General features: G+C 40.8%; 1 protein-coding gene across 4 annotated transcripts in view; it reads left to right on the top strand.

Annotated features, from left to right (window-relative positions):
- Positions 1-20,246, top strand: part of STARD13 (StAR related lipid transfer domain containing 13) — a 490,614-nt gene that overhangs the window by 260,898 nt on the left and 209,470 nt on the right. The window contains exon 1 of one of the 4 annotated variants that reach the window (XM_081045610.1): positions 13,126-13,518. The exons of 2 other annotated variants lie outside the window; for them this stretch is intronic. In XM_081045610.1, the coding sequence (XP_080901736.1) occupies positions 13,395-13,518 (124 nt within the window). In that variant the 5' untranslated portion in view covers positions 13,126-13,394. Of the gene's footprint in view, positions 1-13,125; positions 13,519-20,246 lie in introns of those variants that run through there. One more of the 4 variants, XM_081045616.1, reaches the window with a different exon arrangement.

The raw sequence follows: 20,246 nt of genomic DNA, 5'->3' as shown, positions 1-20,246 counted from the left end.
ATATATATATATATATATATATATATATATGGTACATCAAGTGCACTGAAATGGAATAAAGAGGGCAATTTTTAAAGGCATTTACAGGGAGAAAATCACAAGAGAAATATACATTTTCCCTGTTAAAGATCCAATTTGATTTGGCTGTAAAGATCAAGAAATGGTTGGGGTTTCATCAGTGTCAACACAAAAAGGAAACAACAGAGACACCTGCTGTATGTCTCAGTGTTTTGAGAGAGTGAGAATCATAAGTGGGAGACAGTGCTTCTGGATCGGTATCTCCGAGGCCAATGAGGCTAAACAGAAATATAGACATGATCTCACTTTTAAGGTTGCCAGATAAAATACAGAACGATACAAATACAAGTATTGAATGGGATATACTTCTAATAAATTTTATTTGTTGCTTATCTGAAATTCAAATTGAATTGGATGCCCCGCATTTTCATTTGCTCAATCTGGCAGCCTTACTCACTGCCCGAGTCTGCAGGGCACCTGTCTCCCAGGACCTGGTGGTTCCCATGGTCTTAGGCAGAGATTCCAGGGGGCGTGTGTGTGGTGATGGGAAGGGGCAGATTGTGTTGGGAATCTATGGAAGAGCCTCCCAGAAGGCCTCTAGCTGAGGGCTGGAAAGTCATGCCTGTCTAAGCCTCTGGAAAACACACCAGATGTTGAGCTAGCTCCTTGGAACATCTCTCCTGGCATGGGCTTGGCTGGTCTGCCTTTATGTGCACAGCCACCACATGTCTGGGACAGAAGCTCATTCTCATTCACAGAGCTTTCCTAGTCCACACTCTTGTTTAAGACCCTTCAGGGAGCAGGGTCTTTTGTATTTATTTTACCCTCTCCAGCACCAAGCACAGAGCTTGGGACACAGTAGTAAAGGGCAAATCAATGTTTACTACACTTGAGGTTTTCAAAGTTTTTGTTGTTGCTGTTCTTATTGTTTTCCTGCTAATAATAGTAAGGAAGAAAAGGCTTAAAAATTGTTTCCTCCAAATTTTCTTTATTTCTCTTTATCTTCAACAGCCCATGGGGAAAGACAGAGTTGCACACAACGCCATTGCCCAACATAGTGAGTGAATGAATGCTGATTGTAATACCTGAGTATAAAGAGGGCGGGCATAACATTTATTTACATTTTGCAGAGATACCATTTCATTGAAAGACCTTTTCTATGTTATAAGAGCTGAGCTAGGACGGGGGAGCAAGCGGGCTGGTTAGATGTTATTCAGCTGGGGACATATTGAGAAGGAGGGTTGGTGGAGGGGTACCTGGAAGAAGTGGGGACAGGGATTACTCATAGGGTTTACTCCCCTAAGATAAGAAGTGTTTGCAGTAGGGGGAGAAACTGGAGACATAAGCAGTACCAAACAACAGTCATAGAAGGAGGAAGAGGAAGGAAATCAAAAACCCTGTTATCAGAAAGGGGAAGAGAGTTCTTAAAGCTATTGGGTTCTTTGGGCACTTTCTCCAAATAGTCATATATCTGAAAGTGACAGATTTAAATTGATAACATTAGTTAGGGACTGCCCACAGTGTGAGAGAGAACTAAATTCTTTTTTCTTTTTTTTAATTAAAGTTTATTGGGGTGACAATTGTTAGTAAAGTTACTTAGATTTCAGGTGTACAATTCTGTAATACATCATCTATAAATCCCATTGTGTGTTCACCACCCAGAGTCAGTTCTCTTTTCATCATCATATATTAGACCCCGTTTACCCTCTTCTAAATTCTTAAATCACATAAAACAACAAACCTTCTATAATGTAGTTTAATTTGAAATACTTAATCATATGCTACTAAAATAATTGATATAGGCAGGTAAAAAACACTGTGAGTTACAACTGAGTTTCTCCCAAATCATCTCTAATTGGCTTCCATTATACAATAAGGTAAAGGTACATTAGTACATGGCTACTTGCCATTTTATCTTGGGGTAATTTTCCCACCAAGATGAAAGCAGGTATAGAACAGGTTAAAGTAAACCTAACAGTGCAATACTCAAGATTTAAACAAGAGGGTATTAAACTATAAAGAATGGTATTCAATATTTGAAGCAAGTTTTATTGTTGTTTACTGGTTAGAAAAAAAATTTGTCCTGCCCTTTCTTACAAGAGCTATTCACCTTGGGGAAGTGGTACTAGTATGTGTTTTGTTTTGTTTTGTTTTTATCTATCGCAGTTAACCAGAACACAGCTATCTTAAACTGAATTTAATTGAAGCCAGCTTGTATGTGGCATTGATTAACTGTTTAAGGCAGAGAACTGTCTTCAGATTTCAAAACACAGCTTGAAGTTGTTACCCATATATATGTTTTATTAGAAATAAATTAAAAGAAGATCCAGAAACAGCCAGAAACATTCTTTTTTATGTCAACCATACATTTTGTAAAAGAAAAACGGCAAAAATTAAGTCACTTGAACTATGATATAGTGCATGTCTGGCCTGATGACAATTCTGCATTTCCCTTTTTCTTGATATATTATCTACACAGTGACTGGAGGGTGATGAGTGTTCATTCTGTTAATACTGTCATTAATCATTTAGCTATAGAGTTATTTTAACGTATTTTTCAAGCAAACTAGCACTACTAGATGCTTATACAGTATTCTTTTATAGGACATAGATAACTCCTGTCGTAACCTCCAAAAATACTTCACAGAAAATCAACTTTTAGCTTGAATCCAAAAGGTTAGCTTTCACAATAGTTCATCTTTGAACCTGCAGCAATACGCTCTTTCACTAAATGTTGATATAAAATCAGGCCTATCAAGTGAAATCAGTGTTTAAAGCTTATGAAAGGCATAGACCTTTGCCTGTGAAGACCAGTGCGAATGCACTGTTTTATAAGGCATTAATCCAGACACCCAATAATATGTACAGTGAAGTTTATCTCGACAGGTAAATCAACTCATTGCTAAGTAAAATAGCCAGACAATACTATCCTTGTTATTGAACTGCAGGTGTTTAAAAGTTAAATTATATGTACATATGTTTAGTTCACGTGAACTAAGTATCACGTGGCAGGAATGAAGCTGTGGGGGAAGCAAAGCTTGGTTAGTTGGTTAGGCAGGTGCTTAGGAAATTTAAATGAGAATATAGACATCTAAGATCTAAAGCAGATGCCTGCTTAGGATTTTATGGCCTGACTAGAAATAGTAAGAGAACTAAGGCTAGGAGCCCAAACATTTACATAGGTATTTCTGAGAAATTTGTTTTGGAAGAATGACATACGAGTTTTGGAGATAACCCTATTCTAAGGAATTCATTGTGTCCAGATTAATTACAGAGAAATCCTATAAATCTAAGAACAAATATACTTCTTATCCACCGCAGAAATCTAATGTCTATAGTCGAGTTCTATCCTCTCTCCTGTCTTTCGTAAGCTAACTATAATATAATCTTAGGAAATATTATTTGCAAGCATTTTAACAATTGTAGTCAAGTGATATATACATATAAATTATATGTACATATGTTTACAAAATAAATTTAAGCTATTCTGTATTTCTGATACTCTACATGGGGGGGAAAGTCATACAGCCCCATGATAGAGGTCTCCAACTAATAGTATTGAGAAAACACTTACTTAAAATAAAACAATTGATAGGTAAATTTTACGGTACTCCAATATCTTAACATGTTATTTAAAAACATAAAGGTGGCAAAATAAAATAAAATAATGCCATTAAAGAGAAATTAGAAAAAATAACAAAGGATTTGTGAGCAGGGATAATTAATGCCTACAGTGAAGATTATTACATTTTATAATTATACTATGAAAAATATAGTGGGTAGACAGAAGACAGAGCAAAATGTTCCCTGGCCAAGCACCTGCACTGAATTTATAGTTTGTACGTGAGGGATCCAGAGATCATAGTTTATTCTTCAAGGTATTGAAAGCTGAAGGATTGCATTTTGTATTTAGTTCTCCCATGATTCATCTACAAAGCCCCTTTGATGAAATACATGACAATTCACTTCCTAGGAAATCTTGTATTTACTTTTGGCCACCACCATCTACGGTCAAGTTGGGAGGAGTCTCAAGCCTTGCCTCTCTTCCTTAACTTTCCTGGAAGGGCTCCCATCTCCAGCCCTGACTGCTGTGGTCCCGATGTAAAGGCTTGGAACAATCCCTTTCCAGCACCTCCTTTCCCAATTCCTGTTGCTCTCTAGATTTCTCTTTCAGAACCCACTGAGGAAATGGACTTTTGTTTGACCCACCACCCAGACCCTCCGTTCCTTTCTGCCCCACCATCGACCTCCACTCTGCTTTCTCACTCTTCAGGAAGCTGGCCGCCTTTCCTGCCTGAGCCTCAGGGGCGCCTACGTGAATTTGTTTTGCGATCACCTCAAGCTAATGTGGAAGTAACCAACTGCCTCTTACTCTAGAGTTTTCTGTATTTCTTGCCGATGCCTCCCTCCAGATTAAATTCTAGTAGGTTCTGTCCCTGACACACCACTTTGGTGTGTTGATTTGGAGTCCTCTCTGTTACTTCTGGTTTCATTTAACTTCTATCTTTCTGCTCTTATCCACATCCTATACTTTTTTTCCTCTTCCTTTTCTTAACTATTATTCTATTCTCCTTTAAAACCACACACACAGTGCACACATGAAAGTCGTATTTCCCCCCAGATGGGACATGATTAATTTTTTGTTTTATAATATTGTATGCCTGTTCAGAGTCATGTGTTTAGCTTGCATGTTAAATTCATAATACACTGTTACATATTAAAGATAACCCAATTCATTTCTATTGTTGATGTAAGAGACTGATGACTCTGCATTTATATTTTAACAGAGAAAACTTGAGACTCCAACTCTGGTTTGGATGGAGAGAGGGAGTTAATTCATGGCAAGATTAGTTTTCTCAACTGTAAAATACAGATTTGGAAGAAAAAAAGAAAAACCCTAAGTAATGTTTTAAAATATTAAATATGTGATTAAATATTCTAAAGTAGTTCATTGCATTCACACATAATTATTACTATTACATTTCCTGACATTCTTTTTTTAATCAATTGTGAATTAGTACCTATGTGTTTGTGTGCATGTTTACCAATTTCTTTCTTTTTAATGGATTAATGTTAAATACTTGTATTTCATATTTGAATGGATAACACATGGGCACACCCAGCTTCTCTGACCCAGTCTATAGCCCCAATTTCTTATTCATTCAGTAAATACTTATTGAGCACTCACTATGTACTGGGCACTGTGTTCCACACTGGGGATACAGAAATTAAAAACTTGCTTCCTCCCCTCAGGGGATCACAGTCCAGGGGGGGTGTGGGCTTTGGTATATGGATAAACAGGACGAGCTGTGTGTCCCAAGCAGGAGGAACAAGGGCAAGGCGCTGAGGCAGAAGAAAGTGTGGAGCATTCAGGGAGCTGCCAGTTTCTTTATTTTCCCTGAGAAGCATCCGGCAAGTATGTACCTGAGGGTGAGGAGGAAGAAAGTATGCATGGCTTCTGTGAGGTGGCTGGAATAGGTGAATTTATAGGGACAGAAAGTAGAATCGAGGTTCCCAGGGCCTGAGGGCAAGAGGGAAGGAGAGTTATTGTTTATGGGTACACTGTTTTTATTGGGATGAAGAAAAAGCGTTCGATACACTCATGATGTTTATATAACATCGTAAGTGTTTTTAATGACAATGAATTGTACACTTGCAAAAAGTTAAAATGATAAACATTATATGATGTATATTTTACCACAAAAAATAAGTTTAAGTGTGCATGGGCCTTGAAGATAGTGGTGAAGTTTTGAGATAGCCACTGTGGAGAACAGGAACCACACCCAGCTAGAGACACGGGGGAAATTTTGCTGGCAGCTCTCACCCCATCAGCATCGTGTCACCGGCGTGTGCAGTTCTGGGATTTCACTGACAGCCTGTTGTGGCCTGGATAGAAGAGTGTGGATATAGGGGTTTAGCCAGACAGGCCTGGAATGACTAGGAACTAAAACAGCTATGTGTGTGTACAGTGAGAAAATGGTTGAAGGCTGGCTCATGGTGCTTAACCCCAGCCTTAGAAAGGGCAGGGCCAAGGAGAAGGACTGGACAAGTAAAGGAAAAGCAAAAGCAAAGATTGTGAGACAAAATGAGCAATGCTGGAAGGACACAAGATCCTTACAGAAGCTTTGATAAAGTTTTGGGAAGCACAGCAGTGTGGGTGGGGACTTAGCCCAGGGTGTGTCCATGGGAGTGGGTGAGTGAAGTGGACTTGGAGACAAAAGTCCCTGCGGTGGTGAGCTGAGGAACTAAGCTCTCCAGGAGACATGGGAGAGTGTCATGTAGCATTAGGAATTTCCAGTGATGGCATGAACTTTCTTGGCAAGGGATGTATTATTTATTCATTCACCAAGTGCCTACTTTGTACCAGACATGGCTGTGGGTTCTGGGAATCAGCCCAGAAAGAAAGACACCTCCCTGCTCTCCTGGAATTTACAGCCTAGTGAAGGGGCAGGGTGGGTAGTAAACAAAAATAAACAAATGCAAAATACCACATGGGCATGTGTTAGTGAAGCTTAAGGATGGAATGGAGAGTAAGAGGGGCACGCTTACATGGATGGACAGGACAGGTCTTATAAGACATGGTGGTTATGTAGAGACCTAAAAGTTATAGTTCCAGGCACAGGGAATGGAAAGATAGATGAAACACAGGCCCCAGTCACACAACTAGAATAGAGGTATCAATAAAAGCCGTCAAATCCAAAAAGATGTCCCAGGACTCCAATGGATTTGGATTTGTAATTTTTCCTAACTAATAGCAGGAGTTTTTATTTTAAATGATACCTGCAAAATATTTCATTAAAAAATAAATTATACCAAAAATATATTATTAGTAATGAATGGCCAATAGAGCACAACTGAAGTGATATAGAAAATATAGTAGTTTTTCATAAGGAAGGAAAAAATCTTCAACTGAAGGAAGTAAACAAAAGAAAAATACATATTAAATGATAAAGTCATTTCCCTTGCCCCAGAAACTTTTAAACATAATAACTCCCTTTGGATTCATCACATCATCATAAGCCACAAACAGGAGAAAACTTAAATCTTTAAAAAATCAACTACTTTTGAACTGTTTCTGTTGAAGAGATACATCTTAAGGTTTACAAGAAGACACCAAACAGTGGGAGAAAATAGCAATGAATTCGGTAGGTCTAAGAATAGAAGTCAAGTCTCAGCTCTCAGCGTGGTAGAAGCTACTTAACCTCCCTAAACATTGGTTTCCTTATCAAACGCAGGAAAGTCCATTTGTTCTAATCACCCTGATCAAAGTGAAAATATATTCCTCCTTCACCTACCTCACCATGTCACTCTATTATCTCAGCCTTCCACTGCTCTTCAGACCATGTGGTGAGTGACCTTAAAGAGCTCAGTAACACACACACACACACACACACACACACACACACACACACACACACACACGAGTGCTTCACAGTGTATATCTGAATGTCAGCAAAACGTACGAACGTTGAGCTGTTCTGTATACGTGTATACAGGCAGTCATAGCAAAATGGATGAATCTCAAGGGGTCAGTCTACCCATGTCCACGTAATAAAGCAAGGTTCTGCAGTAAGTTAAATGTACTCCCCCTTTATGGAATAGACAGTCTGAGGGTGCCACAGGGTACCCACAGGCAATGTCAACACGATTCCAATCACTAGAAACTTCTTCAATCTAGCAGCCTGTGAGTGTGATCAGAGACTTGTGACACACTGACCCAGGCTCTCCCATGTGGTAATAATGGTCCCCCAAAGCATAGATGAGAAATGTACAGAATAATTACAGTATTTGTAAAGTCAGTAAGGTATGATGATAATGACATTAAGCATGAAGCGTTCAGGCATTTACCAATGTACATCAGGAAAATACTGAACACAGTGGAAGATACTAAATTTTGTTTCCAAAGAAGCATGGAGCCCAACCATATTTTAATTAACAGAACAAAACCCAAAAGCAATCCAAACTGTTAGCATTAGAAAATTGACAGATTCAGAGCCTGGCCATGTGACACTAAGACGCCTATCTGATGTGACAGGCACAGATTGGTAACTGTCAACTGAAGACCCAGCATGAAAAGCTAGATTCTCCAGAACGTTCAGCAACAGTTTTTTTTTTATTTATTTTATTAGTTTCAGGTGTACAAAACGATGTAATAGTTGGACATTTACATCCCTCACAAAGTGATAACTCCCCTAGCAACATTTTTTGATGAAATAAATGAGATTCCATTTCAGAATCTCTAACAAGACCCTGAAATGAAGCCTGAGGGAGCAGTGATGGAATGGTTGCTCTATCCCATCTATCTTAGAGAGGGAACATGTGGGAAAAGTCCCTGTGAGTGAAAAGAAATGGGTCACAGCGAGGGTGGCAATTTTTTTCTTTTCAAAGCTGAAAAACAACATGAAATGATGGCCCGTAACCATAGGCTTCTGGCAGAGGGTTGCTAGTCTGGTACCATTAGAAACTGGATTCTTTCTTTAAGCAAAGGCTTCCGACAACAAAATACTCAGCAAGTGGAGCAGACTGTGCTTCTCCATTCTTGGTGCAAGGGGTGAGGGCACAGATGGAGTTGAACATGGGAGGGGGCGTCCAAGAGGTAAGTTCATAGGATTGCAGAGCCATTGGCGTTGATACGTGTAGGTGGGTGTGTGGTAAGTCCTGTCCATTGCTTGTGGTTGAGGGTACAGTGATGATGGGTCTTAATTATATTAAGCATTAAGAGAAGGAGAATGAAAAAAGTATCATTTTTTTTCCCATTTGCCAAAGTTTTTCATCACAGTATTATTTGTAATTTCAGCAATTTGGAATGAAATGTCCAAAATTATAAAAGTTTCAAAATAAATTATGGTGTGAATTTTATGTATTCATTAAAAACTGTATTTTAAAAGCTAACTTAATAAATTGGGAAAAGGTTTACAATCTAATGATAGGTGAAATAAACTTCAAAATTTGGTATAAAAGTTACTCCAATTTTTATAAATATACAAAGAAAAAACTGAAAAGGAAAATATTCCAATGTTATCGGTTCCTTCTGCCTAGTACTATTACAGGTGATTTTGTGTGTTTAAAAACTATAGCTATCAATATATATTACTTCTATAGTTAAAATTAATAAACTTTATATGAGGAGAGTGTGATAATTAATGACACTACAAGCATAATTAAAATTTGCATTTATTCTAAGGAGCAATAGCTTTCTAATGTGAATCTCATTATGCTAAAATCCAGGGGAGGAAAGAAGAAAACCTGAACTAAGCAAGTTCCTATGGGTATGGAGAAACAGAAAGAATGAAGCAATATAAGGAATGTTGGAGTTCAGAATGTCTTCTAGATTGCTGTTTTGGACACTAAGATGGTAGCGGCATCACTTGGCTAACATGTGAAATAGAGATGGAAGAGCACGTGTAGAGGGAAAATTTTAGTAATATCCATTAGTAAGGTAAATGCTATATGGCACTGGAGCACAGTCATTCATTTGTTCTAGGTTTCCTTGCAAGACTGTCAGGGACTGTTCCGGGCTCAGAGGGTACCCTGGTGACTGAGACAGAGCAGGCTTCTGCTCACACAGGGCTCAAGGTTGGCCTGGAAGACAGACCACAAACAAACAAAGAGGAGCACGTCCACAAGTGATAGTGCTATAAAGTTAAACTGGATTCCATGAGGGGGAGTCATGGGATACATTGAGGGTGAGGAAAGGCCCCTCGGAGAGGCTCCGGGAAGATTTGGGTAGCACAGATGTGATAATGATAGTACTATTCATGGTAGCATTTATTGAATCCTTTCTTTGTACCAAGTGGATTATTTCATTTAATCCACAATGCAATCCTATAAGTAGGTAGTGTTGAGTGTCAGAAATGTGACCAGAGTCCAACTAGACTGTGCTTCCAGCCACAATCTTTTTATTTATTTATTTATTTATTAGTTTCAGGTGTACAAGACAAGGTAATACTTAGACGTTCATCATTTATATCCCTCACACTGTGAACCCCCCTCCCCCCATCCACTATCCCTCCGACCTCACACTGAACCATCACATTATATATATAAAATTATAGTTGGCATTCATTAATGTTTAGCTTCTGGTGTTCCAGCCACAATCTTGAACACAAGTATTTTTTGTCTGTACCAAGTTGGGCCTTGAGAGGTGAGGGTTCAACCCACAGGAAGCAATGCAGTCATCCAGGGACTCCGAAGCATGAGGGAAAAGGGGGAAGGAGGGGAGCGCCTGAGAACTGAAGCCCAGGGATTGCCACCATTGGAGGGGAAGAAGAGGAGCTCTGAGTCGCATGAGGCATGGAGTGAGGAGGGCGGAGATGAGGCAGTGTCGGGGGAAGGGAATGGTCAGCAGCAGGGTCTCATCGTCCACAACCGCAGAAGGGAACACAGCTGGTAACATCCATTAGATTTAGCAACCAGACAATTATCAGTGGCCTTGGCAAGATGAGTTTCCATGACGTAGTGAGGGAGCCCAGATGGCAGTGGTGATAGGGGAAGACTTCTTTCCCAAAAAATACAAAGTAGAAGCCTTGAGCTTTGTGATGGTTGTGGTTGCTTTGGTGTTTGTTTGGTTTAAAGGAGGGTGAGACCTGAGGGTTGCGGCTATAGAAGAGAAAGGAAATAAGTGATGTAGCAAAGTCCTTGTAGGAATGAAGAGGATGGTAAGCAGAGCATGGATCAAGGACCAGGTGTTGGGCAGGAAGAGAGACACCTCTTCCACTGTGATGGGAGGGGAGGGAGGAAGTAAGAAGGTAGCAGGAGTCTGGAAATTCCTGATTTTTTTCCTCTGAGCTAGGCAGTGTTGCCATCTGCTCCAGGTGAAGACCCAATGGGAGGGAGGAGGGGATGGGTCCTACCTAAGCTTTGGCTTTGAAGCAGGGCTTGTGGAAGATGGGAATGGATGCCATCTCAGGCCTGCATGAAGGACTCCGAGTAGCCCTGAGATTTCCATTGAGTTTGGAATCCTTGCATTTGTGGCGGCTGCCTCTGTACAGCAGTGAGATTTCCTCCAGCAGGGCCAGCAGCCAGATCAGGCAGGGAGCTGGGCTGAGCTGTGTGGCACAAGCTGCTCAGGGGCACCTGTTCTGGGCAGATCACTTCAGTCTTTCATCTGGCTCCTCTTGGACAGTCCCGAAATCATAGACCCTCCCCCAGGCGGAATGAAGCAAAGTTGCAATGCCAGAATTTATCTTGAGATGTGTCATTTAAGGAAAACACCCAGTCTGTGAAACCTGAATATCAAATATATATTAAAATAGAAAATACGAGGGCCCCGGGATCTTTAGAGCTCAATGATCAGTGAAATAGCTCGAATGTTCCTTGTGCTGTTCTATGCCTGTGTGTATAATGTTACAACTACTGCTTGGGTTTGATTCGATCAGAGATCCTTTTTGAAAGTCAAATATACAGCTTCCCTGGGAATGTTATTGTGAAACATTCTGTTGTTATACCGTACAGCAGTCACTTCAAGATAACACCAATCTTGCTCCTTGCAGAGCAGTTCCTTACCACTACATGCATACAAAACAGAGGATGTAATCAAAAGGGTATTTGGCGTGGGTCCAGAAAGCGATCTGGATTAGTCTATAACTGGCTGCCATAGTTTCAAGTCCATTTCTGATTCATGACTTATTGCTTCATAACTGACAATTTCAAAGGTTTACCAGGATGGCACCAAAAAGCTCACTCATTACTTCCTAGCTCATTCTGAAATGTGTTTCATTAGTGAGCATTTTCGCATATTTAAAATAAAAACAACAAAATAACATTTAAAACATATAACTGTAGAGGGAATACTTCAGGTAACTGTTGGTTTTTACCTCTTAAGTCACTAGTAGTGTGTATAATAGAGGGAGGATTGAATCATTTTCTTTAATTTTCAAACTTCACATGGAGCATCTGAAATTAAAGCAAACAAACAACAACATATAAGGACAAAACAGTTGACTAAACTTTGGTTCTTACTTGGCAGTCTGGTACAAAGACATATAAAAGGAAATGAGATTTAAGCAATTTTGCTGTTTAAATAATTCAGAAATTCCCTTTTGAAAGATTTCAGCTCCTCTCATCAAACTTGAGATGAAAATTAGTCACATTGTTGAATCACATCAAATATCGTAATTATTTTCTCTAAGGGTCTTCAAGCACCTTAGAAGCAAAACCTTGAGAACAGCAGGACACTCTGAGGTCTGAGGTAGCACTGTCTTCATCTATGAGTAAGGCTTTGAACCCCAGGAAAATGTCCGGGGCCACCTCCTCCTGGATTCCTTAAAAAGCCCGCGCATTTCCTCCCTCTTCCCTGCAGGAATCACAGTTAATTTCTAATGATAAGCCTACCTTCTGTTATTGGCTGAAATACCTTAAAATACTTTTTTCATCTTTCACTTCCTCATAATACCTGCCCTTTTTTTTTTAACTGAGTACAGATTTTAATACTTTACCAGAGTATATAAAACTACTTTCTGAGGGTTCTGCATGGTTTGACAATATTTGCACGTTATTCTCCTTCTACAGAATGGCTATACAATGGATATATTTTGACTCTCTAAACCATTTAAATTTGATTGTATATTGAAGCCAGATAATTATTTGGTGATACAAGAAAAAAAGTAGCATATAATACAAGAGTACCTGTATTAAATTTATAAAAGAAAAAAGAAAGAAAGAAAGAAAGAAAGAAAGAAAGAAAGAAAGAAAGAAAGAAAGAAAGAAAGAAAGAAAGAAAGAAAGAAAGAAAGAAAGAAAGAAAGAAAGAAAGAAACCCACCAAAAACGGAATAGCTGATTTCCAGTGACTTGACTTCATGAGGAATTATGGCACTAGCTGTGGCATAGTTTAAGTTTTGTTACGGTTGTGTGGGTGGCGGTTTCTGAGACTGAAAAATAGAAACTATCAAGAAATCGGAGGAATATGGGACAGCCCTTGATCTCTGAGTGGAACTGAAGAGGGGATGAAACTAAGTAAGTGGGGCCGTTGGGACCAGGCTGTCAGGTTTAGGCGAGGGAGGGAGGGAGGCAGGGAGACGCCGCTTGCCCGGGAAGGAGCGGGGCGCTAGGCCGTCCGGGAGGGAGGGGGAGGGAAGGAGGGAGGGGGAGGGAGGGGGGAGGGGGGAGGGGGAGGGAGGGCGCGGAGGAGCGCGGGCCGAGGGAAAGTGGGAAAAGAGTAGAGGAGTTGACGGAGCGCAGAGTAACCGCAGGGCGCCCGGGGGCCACGCGTCCCGGCCCAGCGCGGGACGGCGGACCCATGTCGCGCCGTCGGCGGGTCCCAGGGCCCCAGCCACAGTCCTGCGTTTGGCATCTCGAGTCACCCGGAGTCTGAGTCGCGGGCCACGAGGGAGCAGCGGTGGCAAGCCCGCTGGTCGTTATGAGGACGGATCTAAAATGACCAGCAAACGGAAACCTTTCCCAATGCAGCTCCGGCGATCCATCAGTGAGCAGCTGCGGGACTCCACCACCAGAGCCTGGGATCGGCTGTGGAAAAACGTCCGGGAGAGACGGCTGGCAGGTCGGTGCCCGCGAGACTCCGGGGCCCGCGGGGCGGGAGGGGGCGCGGGTCGTGTCGCCCACGCCGGCCCACCGCCCATCGCCGCTTCGGGCTCCGGCACAGGGTTCCAGAGCCAGGGGTCGGGCGGGAGCAGGCGACCCGCACACCCCCCGCGCCAGGCCTGACCGCAAGCCCGCCGGGCGCCCCGCACACGCTGTGCGCCCCGGTGGGTGTGGGCTCTGCCCTGCGCGCGCTGACAGCGGGGCCGGGCTGCACGCGGGCCTGGGGCCGGGCAGGGTGCTTCGCCTTGTGCTGGCCTCTGTTCCGCCGCCGTCCACCCAAGCCCCGTGAATGAATGACCGCCCAGACCAAGTGGCCCTCCACAAAAGCGGCCCCTCTCCCAACGTCGCCTTTTCCACGCGGGACACGTCCACTGCATGTGGAGGAGGGGGAGTCAGGAGAAGGCTAGGGAGTATATCCCAAACTCTGGGAGACCAGATGTTTGGGGGTAGATTTGCGGGATGACAGGTGGACAGTTGTTGGTGCGCGTAGATAGCTGCCCACACCCCTGTCCTGCTGTGGACCAGGCTCTCCTCACTTTGGGGTTACAAAGGAGGGCCTCCCTTTTGGAATCCGTTGTCCATGAATCAGAGGAGAAGAGGTGATTGTTGGGAGCCAAGGGGTCCTTAAGACTCCTTGCTTAGGTCAGAAGGCAGCCCCTTCCTGAGCACCTACCTCTCCAGCCTACACGCTGGGGCCTTTCCCCCTGTGAATGCGTCATGGAACTGTCTCCTTGTAGGGCCACGGATGCAGTGAGTGGTCTGAGTCTCCTCAGAGCCCTACCTGCGAGCTTTCAGGCTGGTTAGCTCCTCACAGCTGCCCCAATAAGGAAAAGTGGCCCTATGCCACAAAAGAGTTCGAAGGCAGTGTAGGGAGTTAGGACCACTTTTTCCAAGTGCTAGCTGCTGGAAGATGTTTCAGGAATTGGGGGAAGTGTGGATGGAAGGGCTCCTGAGCTGACCAACAGTGGAGTCTCTGGATTTTTTTTGCCTCCTGTCTCTCTAACAGTATCTCCTGAGTTGGCCAGTGACCACAGGGGTGGAAGAGAGTTCTAGGTAAGAAAGTGTGAAGCCTGGACACAGGGAGGGGATGCCAGGGGTTAGGGGGACATTTAACTCTCTGGGCTCCTCCGCTTTTTCCTTACTATAGAACTGTGGAAGTGGTTTGCTAGATGTTCTGCCCTTATACCCATATAGCCACATCTCCCCATCACCCTGACAGCATCCTGAAGTAGATACCCAGAGCCTGTATCTCCTTGAGCATTAGGTCCTTATCAACCTAATTTGTCAAATTAGAAGTAGAGATTACAGATGATCCCAACAGGTAACGTAGTCAGCATATAATGTTCATCCCCACCACAATGGCCCCATTTAATAAGCACCCAAAAATAAACAGATTTTTAATCTGGATCGAGAAATAAATTGTGGTGGACCCCATAGCTTTGACTTTTAATTTATAAAGACCTGTATGTGCATTGCAGACCTTAATTAATAACAATTAATAACTTCCCTGATAGTGTGCTAAATTATATCATTTACATAATACATGGTGTTACAGAAATTTTTGTGGTCTAGTAAAGTTTTGTTGCCTCATAACTTCCGAATGCTCACTGCAAATGTCTCTTTCATAGCTTCTGTTATTTAAGTTTGTTAGGTTTGTTAAATCAATGGATCTTCAGGAAACAAGAAGTCTTTCCAGGAGGGCTGCCAAGGCTGTTTTTTTTAGAAGCTGAGGCCAAAGATGAGCGCAGCCCTGTCTTTTTCAAAAGGAGATCTGGGAAGGAAGAGAGTGTAATGTAAAGACTTAAAACCATTCCGATTGTCCAGGAAAGCCATTTGTTCATATGAATTGTAGACATTGCCGTTTCATTAAGGCAGTGGAGAGAAGAAAGTTTTGATTCTGGGACATAAATCATAGGTAGAGTTTTTAAGATCATGCATATATAGAATTTAAGACTAAAAGTGGCTTCAAAATGGTAAGTATAAGAGTTCTCCCAGAGTGGTGCAAATATTTTTTTAAATAGCAGTATGAGGTTTTGAAATGTTTAATCAGAATATTAATATCTGCTCACCCATAATCTGCTTACCACTCTGCTAACAGCAGATGCCAGCAGGTTATTCAACTGGGACCAAACAATCCTGTGTGAAGCAGGCTTCAACTTCTGCTTCTCTAAGTGAGCTGGGATGCTTGCCACAAAACCAAGCCAACTCAGTGAAGGAGCTTTTAGATGCAAATTGATTTTCTTGGGTTTTCTTGCTAAGGTAGCTAAAATATGGAGCTTTGGCCATGAGACATTGAAATACTTAAGTTATTAATGCTGGCATCAATTCCAGGTGAAAGTGTTCTCCATTTGTAGAGGCGTTCTTTATATGGTTCAGTTCACAATATCGGAATAACCAACCATATGAATATACACCACCCGAGAGCTCTGTCCTGCCAAGAGATATGAGGCTATTGACTTAAAAACATTTTTTTTCTATCAGGTAAAGGTTTTGTGCTAGGAGTTCTTTAATTTCCCTAAAATTGTCTTATTTACCCTTACTCAGTAGAACAGTGTTCAAAGTGCTTTGTAGCAAACTTCTAACTCATTCTTACTTCTCTTCATTGAAGGCTGTCCTGTCGATGAAACAGAAAGACATGTAGGACTGTGTAAACATATGGAAGCCTGTGGATGTCTGTACAGTGCGACCATATTGAGGAAGGAGGGGATTATATATAACTGCAAAAAAGCATTTCTTAACACCTGTCACAGTGACACAAATAATGAAACCAATGGAAGAATAAGATCTGAATGATGCTTGAATTTGTTCATTTCATTACAAAATAATAAAAAGGGGTTATTGTTAAAGAAGAACATATATGGGGAGCCCTTGGGCTTTCCGGTTCTGTAGCAGCTGCCATATTTCCATCAGATTATGACATTTTTGCCAAAGCATACTTCTTAATTTCCCAAGACTCTTATCCTCATTAGGGTCAGCAAGAGTTTTTTTCACCTGTTATCTCAATATTGATTATTGTAATAATGGTGGTAATTGTTGTTTATACCCAAGATGACAGAGTTAGGGTTCAAGGCAGGATTCTAATTCAGGTGGTCAAAAGTCAAAGGCCATCTGTGCCCATTTACTGTTACACCACACTGCCGCCTTCGTAGGCCTTATGGGTACACAGGGACCTCAACTCCTTTCTCTAATGCTCTGTCACCTGCAGTTAGTTTACAAATGAAGAACAAATTTAACTGAATTAACAGTTCTTTCTTTCCTCTTGGAGTGACAAAAATAATGCTGGCCCCGAAAATAGCTCATCCCCTAGTCATCCTATCGGGCTGGGTGGTGAACAGGCTTATAGAGATTTGAAACAGACAGACAGCCATCCATCTGGCTTGTCAGGGCCCTTGTGTGGTGAGCCCTGCCCACTGCCATTGCTGCGAGAAGCCAAGGGCCGCAGGAAGGAGATGCTATTGTAAAGCCTAAATACGTGTTCCTTCAAGCAGGATGAATGACAGGTCCTTTTGGATTCCCCAGATCCTTAATCGGCCATCACTGGTGACGATTCTTAGCTTTTATGGCACTATTAAATTGTCTAGGAAGAAGCATATTCTTTAGCTTTTGGTGTTTGTAAGTAGTCTGAACTATTTTTCAAATGTGAAGGTCTGAAAAAATCCAAATGAGTTTTCTAAAGCTTTCTGCTCCTTTATTTGAAAACCCTACTCTATTTTAATGGAAATGTAATCCATATGTTTAATTCTTTTATACTCCTGTAACAATATTTAGGTAGCTTGTGAACTAATTGATGTCCAAGTCTTTTGATCTCTTTTATAGTCTCATTTTAAATAATTTCTCTCAGACACAGGAAGTTATAGTGCTGCCAAGAATAAACGAACTTAAAACACTGAAAAGTTTGAGTTTCATTAGAAACGCTAATTCCACCAAATTTCCGCGAGTTCTTGTCATGTTAAAACAGGTTTATTCATTCTCAAAGTCAATAGCAACATCCTGTGATGTGATGTAAACATGAGATTGGGACTTGAATGCGGAGCGGGATCAAGAATAGACCACAGGCCATAAAAACGTTCCATATTAGAATCTAAATGTGTTCCATGATATCAAGAAGTACAGGATGATACTGGCTGATCCTTTTTATGTGTTTTATAGCAGTACCTTTCCTTTTATTATCACTTTACTGTACAGAACAGGTCATCCTACTCTGTCAGGTTTTTTTGTTGTTTTTTTTTTAACATCTCTTGAAAAGCAGGTACATTTAGATTTGATTTATAGTAACAACAACAACAAAATCCAAGTCAAGTAAGGATACAGTTAAATCAGAGGAAGAGAGCACATGGCTCATACCAGGTTCTCAACCTTAGTTGCATGTAAAATCATCTGAAGCCTTTCAGAAACGCGAACTCCTTGATTGCCTCTCAGAGACTCTGATTAAGTTCAGATGGGGCCTGGGGATCAGTTTTTTTTTTAAAGCTCCAAGGATGGTTCCAAGGACAGTCCAGGTTGAGAATCACTGACTTGCATTAACTGCCATATGATAACTCACAGAAGTTTGTGTCTAGTACAAGGTCATATTTTATGGCCCTAAGAAAAGTTTTGCTTAAGAGAGGTTGGAATGAGCTTGTCATTTTACAGGGAAAGAAAGAAAAAAGGCCCGTGTGCCTAGAGAATAATGAAAAAAGATGGTATGAGTAGGTGATAGGAGATGTCAGAAGCAGGGTTAAGGTCAGGTTATAAGATCAGGTTGGGCCTTGTTGCCAGGGCAAGAAGTTTGGATTTGATTCTACATGTGATAAGAAGCAAAAGATTTTAAGCAGAGGAGTGACAAGACCTGAATAAATTACTACTGGAGTGGTCCAGGTGAGACAGAAACAGTGGAACAGACTAGTGTGATAGTGATGAAAATGGAGAGAAGGGGACGGATTTGGAATATGTCTTGGAAGTAGAGACAACAATGCTGACAGATTGGTTGTTGGAAATGAGGGAGAGGGATCGAAGACTCCTAGGTTTGTAGTGCTATGAGCTGAGATGGGGGAAAACTCACAGATTTGCATGCTGCAAATGCAAAAGGAACACTTTTTTTTTTTCATAAGAAAGTTGAAGAGTGAGTTTTCCTTTGGCCAAATTGGGCCAAAGATACCTATTAGACATCTAAAAATGAAAGTCAAAGAGCTGTATTTACAAGTATGGGTTTGAGAGAAAAATTAAAGCCAGAGAAGTAAGTCTGGGAGTTAACATATGACCACTATAGAGTAAACTTTAGGACCTGATGGGATTACATAAGAGGAGAGTATAGTAAGAGGAGGACCCCAAGGACCAAGTCCAAAGGCATCCTTTATTTACAGGACAATAGTTGAGTGTGAACTATATATACTGTACATGTGCTAAATTTCTGGGTAATTAGAAAAATAGCAACACTGTCTGAAATTCAGCATTCTTATAGCAGAACAATAGTAGTGCTATATCGAATAATCTTTTGTGACACATTCACTTATTTGGTCCTAGAACTGTTGATGAATTAAAAACTCATAAAAAACGCATCTCACTAATAAAATATGCCTTTTAATTTAGAAATATTGCAAACTAAAAATAAAAAATCATTTGAAGGAAATATTTCCCAAGGTTGCCCCCATATGTAAAAAAATTACAATGTAGTTAATTAAATAAAAACGGTCTTAGCAGGAACACTTCTATGGTTACGATAACTTGTTGGCCCCACATATAATGGGGTAAGAGCTTTATATTAGAAAGGGGACTTCTCCAGTGCCACTATACCCAGGAGTAGTCTAATCGAAAAAGCTTAACTTGTAAGAAAGCTTCTATATATTGAATTTTCCAGGATTGCATATATTTACTGACCTTTATCCATTACGGTTTGTTCACAGTAAAGATGATTGAAGGGAGATTTCTCAGAGAAAAATAGATAACAACATGTTAAATGTTTGTGTTTGTAAGGAAAGTAACTTAAGTTCGGCCTAATTTATCTACAATATGCTATTAGCTAACCCTTATCAGTAACACAATTTCCTCATAGAACTAGAGCAAAGAAAGGACCATGTTCGCATTACTTGCTGGTGGTTACTCTGAATAAGAGACACAAGCCCCATTAGTTTGCTGGAATTCCTTGAGAAGACCACTTGATACAATTTTTGGAAGTCACCAATTTGATCGTTTAGACATGGAGCACATGTCTATGAAATTAATATTAGATTGGTGCAAAAATTATTGAGGTTTAAAAGCTTAAAAATAATTGCAAAAACCCCAGTTAATTTTGCACCAACCTAATATATACTCCTCCTTTGTGCTTTTTAAATCTTATGTTGAACAAAACAACTTATAAAGAAAAAAATTGCTTGAAGACCTTGTAGTTTTCTGGAGTTTCATCCAATAGCATATTTCTATTCTGCCCTTTTGCAAGTTTAGTGATATTGCAAAATGAAAACAACAGTGTTTTGAAACGGTTACAACATTCCTGGTTTTTTTTCAGAACCTTTGAATGTTTAGTTCTAAAACAGTCGAGTTGAAGGACAAACATTTTTGTCATGTTTGTAGTTAGTCAATAAGTATTTATTGAGCCATGAAATAGCATCCTTGTCAAAGCAGGTTGGGATTGTAGTGCAGGATATTAATTCAGTACTGTGGTTTTATCCTGGCAAAGCACACAAATTTTATTAGGCTGCTCAAATCACT

Source organism: Rhinolophus hipposideros (genome assembly GCF_964194185.1).
Source record: "Rhinolophus hipposideros genome assembly, chromosome: 4".
NCBI classification, from domain to species: domain Eukaryota; kingdom Metazoa; phylum Chordata; class Mammalia; order Chiroptera; family Rhinolophidae; genus Rhinolophus; species Rhinolophus hipposideros.
The sequence above is the reverse complement of the archived record's forward strand: the minus strand, read 5'-3'. Positions and strand labels throughout refer to the sequence as shown.